Source organism: Aplysia californica, unplaced genomic scaffold, assembly GCF_000002075.1.
Source record: "Aplysia californica isolate F4 #8 unplaced genomic scaffold, AplCal3.0 scaffold00284, whole genome shotgun sequence".
Lineage (NCBI taxonomy): Eukaryota > Metazoa > Mollusca > Gastropoda > Aplysiida > Aplysiidae > Aplysia > Aplysia californica.
The window spans coordinates 762,007-773,074 of record NW_004797554.1 but is presented as its reverse complement, the minus strand read 5'-3'; the positions used below and the strand labels follow the sequence as shown (position 1 = coordinate 773,074).

At 39.1% G+C, this 11,068-nt stretch overlaps 1 protein-coding gene across 1 annotated transcript; it reads right to left on the bottom strand.

Annotated features, from left to right (window-relative positions):
- Positions 1–486: 486 nt before the first annotated feature.
- LOC101851423 (ribonucleoside-diphosphate reductase small chain) lies at positions 487–9,951 on the bottom strand. Its single transcript, XM_005101465.3, has 8 exons — positions 9,802–9,951; positions 9,282–9,335; positions 6,581–6,622; positions 5,958–6,224; positions 5,294–5,427; positions 4,060–4,288; positions 2,842–3,060; positions 487–979 (listed from the first exon to the last, which is right to left on the bottom strand). The coding sequence occupies exons 1-8, from the start codon at positions 9,856–9,858 to the stop codon at positions 818–820; spliced, it is 1,164 nt and encodes a 387-aa protein (XP_005101522.1). The 5' UTR covers positions 9,859–9,951; the 3' UTR covers positions 487–817.
- Positions 9,952–11,068: the final 1,117 nt, after the last annotated feature.

Sequence of the window (11,068 nt, the reverse complement as noted above, 5' to 3'; positions counted from 1 at the left end):
TGAGAACAAGTAGAATCTAGGTGTTTTTTGGCATTGTCGACAGATCTAGAGGAAGAGTTGTTACTGCTACAGTGCAGCCTCTCTATAACGACATCCTCTGTATAGCGACATGGTGCCCAGGCCCTGATTTTTATTCTTTTTAAAAATTATATTATATATATTCTAGTAATATTTTTGGTTGCCTCTCTATAACGACAATTTTTTCTGGTCCTGACTATGTCGTTATAGAGAGGCTGCACTGTACATCATTCGCAACAGCATGGAAAGAAATAGAGACCTTACTATAATATACGGATCTAACATTCCTTTCAATGTGAAGGTTGTTTTCATGAGTCAGCAACGTCCCCCAAACGGTTTGGACCAAGGCTGTTGCTCAGCATGTAAAAAAGAGCCAAAAGAAGGTTCAGACCCTAGCAAGAGTTTTCCTGCTTCATTAAAAAAATTCCTTTTGTAATGGCGAAAAAGAAAAACAATTCAAACGCCCAATTCATGTAAAGTTTTAGACATATTTATTACATAAAAATCTTATTAAATAAATAATATATTTACAAATTGCAGCTGCACTGGTGATAAAATGGATGACAAAAAAATATTAAAACCACTCAAATGAAAAAACACTGAGTAGCTAAACACCTGGCTTAAAAAATGTGAACTGACAAGAATCGCAATTTGCTCTAAAAATTACATTCTTGTAGACCTAAAATTTATGGGATAAAAATAGTGGATGAGTACAGCACATATTTACAACAGAATCAAATGTGTATGGCCTGTGACAGTTATGTGTAGAGTAAAACTTTGAGATCCAGGAATGACCAAATTAGAAATCTTCGTCCAGCGAGAATTCATGGTGAGACGTGCCTTGGTTCTTGTTCATGACTCCCATCTTCTGGTACTCCCCAACTCGTTTCTCAAAGAAGTTGGTCTTGCCCTCCATTGAGATCAGTTCCATGAAGTCAAAGGGGTTCTCTGAGTTATAAGTCTGGACAGAAACAAAAAGATCACAATTTAGTATGCTGGTGCTGAAAATACTAGTATTAGTATGTATAACTTTTCAAAACCTGACTGCTGTAGACAATAAATACAGCGAAACCTGGTGTGTCAAGAGCAGGGGTTGTAAGTTAAAGGATGAGTGCAACATACATAAAGGCATTAGGATTATTAGGAAGAATATCCCGGCAGGCTCATCATTGTGAAAAAAGGGAGGTGGGGGTTTAGGGCATGTGTGTGATTATTGGCTGTGAGCTTGATCCAAAATGAAAGAAACCAATGGAAAAATAGATTACGTCACAAGCCTTTGATCCTAACAGTAATAGTACATGCTGTGTGCCCACCATAGATGATTAAGTTTCAAACAAAAACTCGTTCAAAAATATTCTCTTATTGGTCAAGGCCATCACGCACAGCTTTTTAAAAAATAGTGTTTTACGGCACGCGCAACACAATAAGTAAGGTCATATATATATATATAAGTGCTGAAGATTAGAAGTGTTACAAGAGAGTAACAAACAAAAAAGGAGGGGAGATAAAGATGATAGACGTTTGATAGGAAAGAAAAAGCACACCACACCAGAGCACCCGCCAACCACCTACACTTTTAAAGTGCAGGACCACCTTGTCAAACTAAAGTTTGGTTGCCTTACTCCGGGCTTTGGGTTCAATAAATGTTTTTCCAAGGATAAAGTGACATCAAGGGCTCGATACACAGAAGGTGCTAGAGTTAGACAGCTGTATGTGACATAGACTGTAGGGGCCCGATTGATTTTCCTCCGTATTCGCCAGGAGGGTGGGGATGGGTTCGGGTAGCTGATTTTTTAAAAATTTATTTTTAATTAGGTGTATTACATCATATTTTCGCAATATTCATATTGATGGGCACCTGGCTGACAGACCTATGAAACCAAGCCCACTACTATTTCCAAGAGAAAGCTTTTTTAACAATATCAACTCATGGGAATATTTGCAGTACTGTTAGACAACCCCCCCCCCCATATCAAGGTTTTACTGGGTGTGTCACATGTAAAACAGGGCAGAGAGACGAAACTATTTACAGCACAATCCACTTATATCGACAGACGATGTATCAACATTTTGATTTGACATATTTTCCATTTATGAAACGTTTCGTCCATATCTTCACTAAATAATTTTTCGTTTTTGACTTTTTTCGGCCCACTGCTTTATCAACATGCTTCCTGGGCACCTGGCGAAGCCCACGAACATAAATGGGGTGAAAAGCTGCGCTAACGGTCAACGTATTAGTTCATTAAGTCCGCATACATGCCAAGTAGCCTCTTTGACCCACCAGGCTTTAGCAGGTCAATAGGGCTTACACAGTGTAGTCTCCAACACAGTACAGTGCCTCACAGACATATGAGCGTCTCACGCGCTGGGCATCACCTCCCTACCCCCGCTGCCCATCCTATTCTAACTCTCAGTCTGTTGCTGGCAAGTGCCACGGTCAGTGAGTCAGTGCCTCGCCTTTCCCCCAGTAAGCGGCCAAATAGCCTTACAAGGCTGCTACAAGAAAGTCTGCGCTGGTATGTTGTGTGCACCTCACATTGCTTGGTCTTTGGTAGTTGTGTAAGAATTAAGGGAAGTAACCACCTTTAAAAAGTAGTGTCTTTTTTACCGCTGACATGCCCTTGGTTTCCCTCCCCCCTCTTTGGCTTTATATCTTCATTTATCAAAATTTTTATATATCGACATCAAATCCACTCCCCAAAGCATGTCGTATAAGCGGACTATACAGTACTTTCTTTTCATTATCAGTATCTGCAACCTAAAAAAAGATGAAGCATGCGTTGAATCTCACACAGGAGTCTACATTTGGCTTTGTCTTACCTTTGCACAGCCCAGTTCAACAAGAAGCCTGTCTGCGACAAACTCGATGTAGCGCTTCATGAGCTCACAGTTCATTCCAATGAGGTTGCAAGGAAGAGCTTCTGTGAGGAACTCTTGCTCAATGCGGACGGCATCCTTGATGATCTCGTAGACTCTCTCCTCAGAAGGCTTGTTTATCAAGTGTCGGAACATCAAGCAGGCAAAGTCACAATGCAGGCCCTGTGAACAAAAATGTCAGAGTTTAAGAGTCTGATACCGTAAAACAAATAAAGGATAATGATGTTTTGCATCAGTTTGCCTGTAACAACCAAAAAGGCGAAGGAACATTCACAAAAGTAATTACTTAGTGAAACAATTCTTTGGATATTCATTTTTTACTACAAGGCAGTATAGGCATTCTTGAACTTGGGTTGTTTAGGGAGTTATTGTTCACCGACTAAGCTCAATCCTTTCATTAGCGATCCAACCTTTCAGGTGAAATTATGTAAAAAGGGGTGTTGAGAAAAATATATTTAATTAAATAATTTAAAATCAGGTAAGGCATGAGGACCTCATGGATTATCATTGGAATTTTATCGATTCAGGGCTGCCCACAAACCAGCTATGTTTTAGTAATCAACAAATAGGAAATTTCCAGGTCTTCTCGGTTTCACATGGATTTTGCAACCATTTCCTAAGCACCCTAAAAAAAAAAATTAAAAAAAAAAGACAGAGCAAGGCAATAAGAAATGCAAGAAAAAAATATGTAAAAATAAAGCCAAGAATCGTCCCTTTCCAGCGGTTGTGGGATGCATAGAACGGTAGCAAAGTAGGGGGTGGGAGTCATTGGCTGTCAGCTTGACTCTCGCAAAAACAAACCAACAACCTATCACACGCGCGTGATCCTGATTGTGCATTACAACATACCATGCAGCGGTCTACAGCACCCTTTTATATTTCTCTACTTTTAATTCTCTCATCAACCTACGCTGTCACCCACAACAAAAAAGTACAGAAATATTTTAATACCTCGTCAAACAAATATTTTTTTTAAAGTATTCGTTTTAAGCCTATGCATAACTTATGTTTCTTCTCTATGGTTGTTTATTTCTCAATTTTTGAAAAACACCTTTCAGAATTAATTATACCCAGGTTATATATAAATGTTTAAGTCGTACTAAACTGTTTAAAGCAGGGCAATCAAAAGACAAATGAATTAAATGAAAATACAAATCTCACCTCGTCTCGGCTGATGAGCTCATTACTGAATGTGAGACCAGGCATGATTCCCCTCTTCTTCAACCAGAAGATTGCAGCGAAGGAGCCAGAGAAGAAGATGCCTTCAACAGCAGCAAAAGCAACAACACGCTCAGCGTAGGGGGAAGAATCATCACCGATCCACTTGATAGCCCAGTCTGCCTTTTCTCTGACACACGGCAAGGTCTCGATGGCGTTGAACAGGAAATCTCTGTAGGGCAGAAGTTCACATTAAACACAATGCCTGAAGCTTGTCAGCAAGCCATTCTAATGCCCTCAGCCCAGAAAAACTTTTTTTCAAGAGAAAAAACAAAATACTTTTACGAATGGTATCTTAAATCTGTACAGTACCCCACCCCCGACATATATATATTTATATATTTTTATGATGCAAATAATACCATCGCATATGAAGAAATTCCAATAAAAACATTTTTCACCATTTTGGACATTGTAAAACTGGGCAACATTGGTGATCTTTCTTAAAAACACCTCGTCTTTAGGTCTTTCAAGTGTGGCAGGAAAGAAAGTTTGTTGTCAAAGATTACGCCCACGAAGCGAGCTTGTTTTTTAACAGGAGTTTTCTCCCCAAACAAAGATAGGTCTGGTTGTCGCACACACTTGTGCGACGGACAAAAATGGACACAGTTCGTTTTTGTTGTACAAAATTTAAACGTGCCCGTTTGCCCAAGTTTTCAGTTTATGGAGTTGAAGCTGAAGTTAACTGTGACCTATTTTTTATTTTGATTTACAGCAGATCAGGAATTCAACGTAAAGTGAGCAGTCAATATTGTTTTGAAGGGTTTTTGTGATGGGATTGATTTTGATTTTAAAAAAGAATGGGCGATGACATGCTTCCCTGGGGGATGCCTTCTTGGGAGTGTAAATTTGATAGGGTTGAACCAACTTTTACTTGAAATGATCGATCTTTCAAAAAGTTTCGTATAAATTCTGAAAGATTTCCGCGTAAGCCCAAGTCATGCAGGTCTTTCAGAATTATTGAGAATACCATGTTTCCACGTGGTGTCAAAGGCTTTTTTCTAAGTCGAAAAAAATAGCCACAAGGTGCTCTTTCTGAATAAAAGTTTCAAGTCGGACGAGATGGTCAATAGTAGAGCGATTTTTGCGAAAACCGCATAGGAAATTGGATAAAGAGTGAGGTTTCAAGAAACAATGAATGACAACATACCGGTACAAGTATTTATAAAAACCTTACCTTTCTTTAGGATCTTTGATGTATGTGTCGATGAGGAGGCTGTACATTTCACTGTGAATATTTTCCATAGCAATCTGAAATCCGTAGAAGCAACGAGCCTCGGTGACCTGCACCTCTTTGCTGAATCGTTCAACCTGCAGAGTGAAATTATCACATGAGGATAACGGGGAAAAAAACCCACATTAAAATATTGGTAACATGAACTTCACAGAACCAGAGATTTTTTCGTGTCAGAATGTTAATGAAAGGATCAAAATGATCAGAAGTTTATGCTAGGCCTTGTGCAACATTTTTGCAGACTTATCAATCTTTGGAAAATGAAAACCAAACACCGTTAATTTGAAAAATAAAAAAATAAAACCCCAGAATTCTTTTTCGTCATGTCAATTTCAGCAACATCTCTTAACCACAGAAAGTCCAGCAGTCCTACAGACTGGTTTTATATAGACTAAACAGCATAACAAATTAGGAAAAGCACCTTTTTACAAGTTTTAAACCATATTGATGCTGAATGAAGAAGGAAGTGGGATGTAATTGTTGCTTCATTTAAGTGAAAGACCATTGGGCAGAAAATGGGTTGATTTGGGCTGGAGAGAATGTAGAAAATGTAGTCAGGAAGTCAATAACAAAGATAAAGAATATCAAGTGCTCATAGTACTCGTACCAGATTTTCATTGACAATTCCATCGCTAGCAGCAAAAAAGGCCAGAACATGTGAAATGAAGTGTTTCTCTTCTGACTTCAGCTCTTCCCAGTGAGCAAGGTCCTTTGACAAGTCGACTTCCTCCGCAGTCCAAAAAGAGGCCTCTGCTTTCTTGTACATTTGCCAGATATCATGATACTCAATTGGGAAGACCACAAATCTCCTGGGGTTGTCTTTTAGAAGCGGTTCAACTTCCTTTGCCTTGACATCTGCGACAGGTTTGCTTGGCTGGTGAAGCAATTAGATAGAAGAAATAAATACACGTAAACCCAAAAGTTCTTAAACGAAAGTAATCCCCTTATGAGAGGAAATTTTTTTTAATAAAGCCGATGGACGTTTATAAGTTGGCCATTGAATAGGAAGCACAGCAACAACAAAAAATGTATTCTGCATTTAGAAAACATTGATACTAGCAGCAAGCCATCTTTAAATAAAAGATAATATATTCATTATTATAACGATGGGAAAACTATTTTCTTACTACAGTGCCTGCTGGGCACACCTGATCAATATACACTGCAGCATTCCAAACAAATAAAAGTTATAATTGCTGAATTTCAGAAGGCAAAAGCAATGATACTTACTTTTTCATCTAGAATGTTGAGACTTTGCACCTCAGTGGAATTCTGAAGAAGAAAAAAAACAACTCCAGTAACGGGAACATTGAGAGGATTTAGGAATCGGAAATACATCCAATATACAAGGACATCATCAAGTTCCAGGTGGACAAAAAAAGTATTAAAAAATTAATCTAGACAGCCCGAATACAAAGTGATTTCATCTCGAACAGAGCATTCCTTAGCTAAATTAATGATAGGCACTGGAGTGGACATGAAATGAAAAGTCAAGAGGTATATGTATCCCGCCTATGATTTTTTTTGGACTGAGTAGATGTTTTACGGCACTATCGACACAATTTTGGTCATTTGAGCGCCAACAGGTTTCATCGCAACAAAATCAGACGTGTTTTAGTAAGTCTTTCGGAGCTCGCAACCGCACACTATTCTCATGCTAAAAATGACGGACAGACATTTATAAAAATTGTGTGTAAATATATCTACATTTGAACAATGTTAATTTCAGTGTGTGTATATATATATACACACACACACTGATAACGATAACTATACATTTTTATATTCTATCAAATAGTCCTATTTCTTTTATATAACTTAAAATTTTTCTAGGGGCTACAATGTTAAAAAGGGTTTTGATATCTTTACATTAAAAATACTTCTCATGCACATCATTAAATTCGACACATTTCGTTAGAATGTGCCAAACAGTGAAATTTGTGTTGCACGCCACACAAAAAGTAGCTTCCTCTCCTTCGAGGTATCCCGCCTAAGCCAGATAACTTACAATGCAATATCCTGGTATAGCTAAGCATCATGCCTACTGGACTCTATAAAAGAATTTTTTACGATGCATTATAAGATCAGATGTGGATTTATTATCCTGCTTTTAAAAGCCAAGACTGTTATAAGAGGGGCCAACTGTTTTATTATTACAGTAAAACAAAACCAACTGGACACCATGTGCATACCGCATATCACCCTGCTCATTGTAACTTTGTAAAATCATAATTAAATGTAGATTTATTTTTTTTACACCCCATTCCCACAATTTAGACCATTTTGGAGGCAGGCTTTCGACCCTACCTGCCCGTCAAGGCCAACCCAGGCTGAGAGGGATAAAACATCTCAGCCGAAAGGATTATCTTTAAAAATCAGAATAAGGAGTATTTACTATTACAATCGTATTTTCGAGAAACTTGAAATAAAAATCGCAACGACTATATTATATTTCTGGCAAATTCATAACAATGGGCAGCTCTGAAGTTCTGCTTGGATTTAAATAGGATTTGTCCTTTTTGCATATCTTACCAATTTTGTTCAAGCTAGGCCATGCGGTTGCCATATATTGTGATGTAGTAAAACGATTGCATCTTTTATTTATCCAAGTGACTATTCGGACTCGAGTCCGAATATGAAAAAATGTTATTCAGACTCTGATTCTTGTCCAGCATGACATCACTTCCGACTTCCTGTGACTCGTGACTCCGGCTTCCTGTCCTGCCTCACTTGTGACTCGCCTCAGGCTGGGTAGAGACTGGGATCACTTCGGGCAAAAAGGTGTTTTGTGCAGGAGCCGAGTTTTAATCTTATGATGAATTTGAGGCCGGCCTTAAAAGTTATAGCACTTCTAATAAATGTTTATTTGTCAAGAGGTCATCAGAAGCAATTAAAGATGGCTTGTTAGCGTGTGTCGGGGTCGGATGGGCGGCCTGCACACGTGTGGCTGTGTGCGTGTCGGGGAGGGGCACTATCGATCCGGGCGTTGAAGGCCGCATACACGTGTCTCCCCCCCCCCCGGCAACTGATCATTATTACAATAATAAGCTAGTCTTGACGTAGATCTATGTAATGAATTGTGCACTGGTCTATGGAATCAAAAGTTGCCGTATGCTCAGCTCTACACAGACACAGCAACACAACTTTTTCTTGGTAAACAATCGATATGACACAGGCTTGTGTATTTGAATGAATCGGTCTTTTTTTTTTTACACAGCTCATAATATGCAGGTGCCAGGTGGTCTGCTAATCTTCAATTTTACCTTTTTCTACAACAAAGAAAGTGGGAAACATGGGGGAGGGGGCGTGGCGTATCAATGAGGCGGCGGGCATCGGATCGGCCGAAAAGGTGTGGGAGAAACTAAAAAATGGCGGAACATTGGAAGCACCGAACGTTAGATATCTATAGAACGAAGACACTTCCTTTTTTCCCGGATCCGAGTCCGAATAACGACGGCCTTTATTTATTTCGATGGTGCATCCAAATCGGAAGGACTTCCAGCATTAATGAGCAACCACCCAAACAAACAAAGAAGCCATGAATTGGTATTACAGGCTAGATCTATACCGAGGAAGGCCAAGGTCGAATTGCTTGTCTGCTTCACATGTGGCACACCTAGATTCTAGATCTAATCTAGATCTAGATTTAGATCTAGATCTAGATATTGTGCACGCGCATCGGCGTTTTGAATCCGAATAGCCGCAGTCTTCTGTTATGACTGACCAAATGAAAAAGTATTCCAATAGTCAATAGAGATTTAAAAGGACAACATAGATCTAGAATCTAGATCTAGATCTAGTCTTGCCATGGCATAGGCTAGATCTAGATCTAAATCTAGATCTCATCTTGACATGATGAGCTAACAAAACTACTGGGAGTCATGCCTTCCCTCCAAAATTCAAACCCCCCCCCCCAGATTAAGATAATTACCTGAAGCTGACTTGTTCCCAGCGGTTTCCTTGCTGGTGCATCTTTCTTTGGACTCTGTTGAAGATCAAGATTAGTTAAAACAAAAATCATGGTGGCAAGTGTCGAATGTCGGTAATATTCTAGATTCTAATTGTAGTTCACGTAGGGTTACCGCGCCAAGCCAACTAAGGTCAATCAATGCAATGTCCTGACATGACCTTTCGCATTATGATTACCGGTAGGACTACCCTCCGGCAAAATTGACTTTGCAACAGTACAAATAACAAATCTAGATCTAGATCTACAGATGAGATTTCATATACAAAATCAAAACGTAATCTAGTCTAGATCTATATATCTATAAGCAGGAAAATATATCGAAATCGTGCGTTCTTTCCCGCGTTCATTATGTGGGCGTCAACGTCAGCAGTCAGGAATTGACTAAGTCAAGCAGACAGTGCTAGAGTGCAATTACCCAATATGTGACGAACATTTCGAGGTGTTCTTGGCCAAAAACAGGATAAACGTCAAATAGATCTACCTTAAGCGAGAGTGCATCTGTAGAAGTGACCAGCTGGGAAACTTTGTCGGAAGGCATGGTGATGGCAGTTTTCTTGACTCTCAGACACGATATGCACACGTCTTTCTCGTTGGGAGTCTTAAGCAGATGTGAAAAAAGTTCGGGAAACAAGGTTCCAAACACCCGCGCTCCAACGAAGTCTAGAAATGATTGGCTGAAAAAAACAGCTGGGACCTATTTGATTGGACAATAATGGAATAGTCGAGAGGTCAGAGGGAATGACGCACAACGACTTGTATAAGTGCCAAGCCTAATATTGCCAGTTAGGACATAGAAACATTACCGCCATGGTTTTTCGCAGATCCATTGATCTTTTAATATACAATATACTTCAAATAATAATATGACACATATATTTATGTGGCAAGTTTCATTCCTATGTTTTATTGTTTTAAGCAAACACTGCTTTTTTTTTTCGGGGGGGGGTTCAGACCATAGCTTCCTTTTAGAAATAAGTCGACGATGCTTAAATTCAGCGGGAATTCCATGCCAGATTCAGGAAAAACAAATTAACTCATTATTATTCATTTTTATATACATTGTTTTGTTCAATGAATTTGGGATTAGCTTATTATATATAGATCTAGATCTATCTTTAAATGTTTCCATTGGCTACTTTTATATAATACATATTTATATTTATCATTTTTTAAATTTTAGGAATCAGTCATAAGATTTGAAATGTCAAAGTTGCCAGACATACAAAATGCTCCGCGCCGAGGGCTTTTTGTGCCGCTTTCCACAAAACCAGTGTTTCTTTGTGTCTGCCGCAACACTGCCGCGCGCTGAGGTTGCGTTCAGCTCTCGGGTGGCGCCCGCGCAAGCGCTTGCTTGAGAGCAGGCGGTATAATATAATTTAGACGTGGAATCTTTGTCTTCTTTGATCCACGTTTGTTTTCTTGTTTTCCTTCACCAGTGTAAAGCCGGATCTAGTTAACAAGGAAATACAATATCAATGCCCCTCTTTGGCTTAAAGATTATGTTTTTAGCGAGTGAACACGATGGGAACGGAGGTAGGCCCTATAAGCCTTTTTACATGATAAAAGCAAAGAAACGTGCGCTACGAACCGTTAAAACAGTCCTTACTAATCATTGAAGTAATACACATTAGACAAGAAAGTATCAAATTAAAAAGATAATTGATCCGCTATTATTTAGATAGGTCCCAGAACCGCGTAATGATCGAAGTAGTATGCATGGTGTAAACAGATCTTAATGCAGGCTGGGG

Coding starts and splice junctions, on each gene's coding strand:
- LOC101851423 (XM_005101465.3), bottom strand. CDS start 9,858: ATGCCTTCCGACAAAGTTTCCCAGCTGGTCACTTCTACAGATGCACTC. Junction 6,623..9,281: donor TGGGAACAAGTCAGCTTCAG/GTAATTATCTTA, acceptor TTTCTTCTTCAG/AATTCCACTGAGGTGCAAAG. Junction 3,061..4,059: donor AGCTCATCAGCCGAGACGAG/GTGAGATTTGTA, acceptor TTTTGTTCACAG/GGCCTGCATTGTGACTTTGC.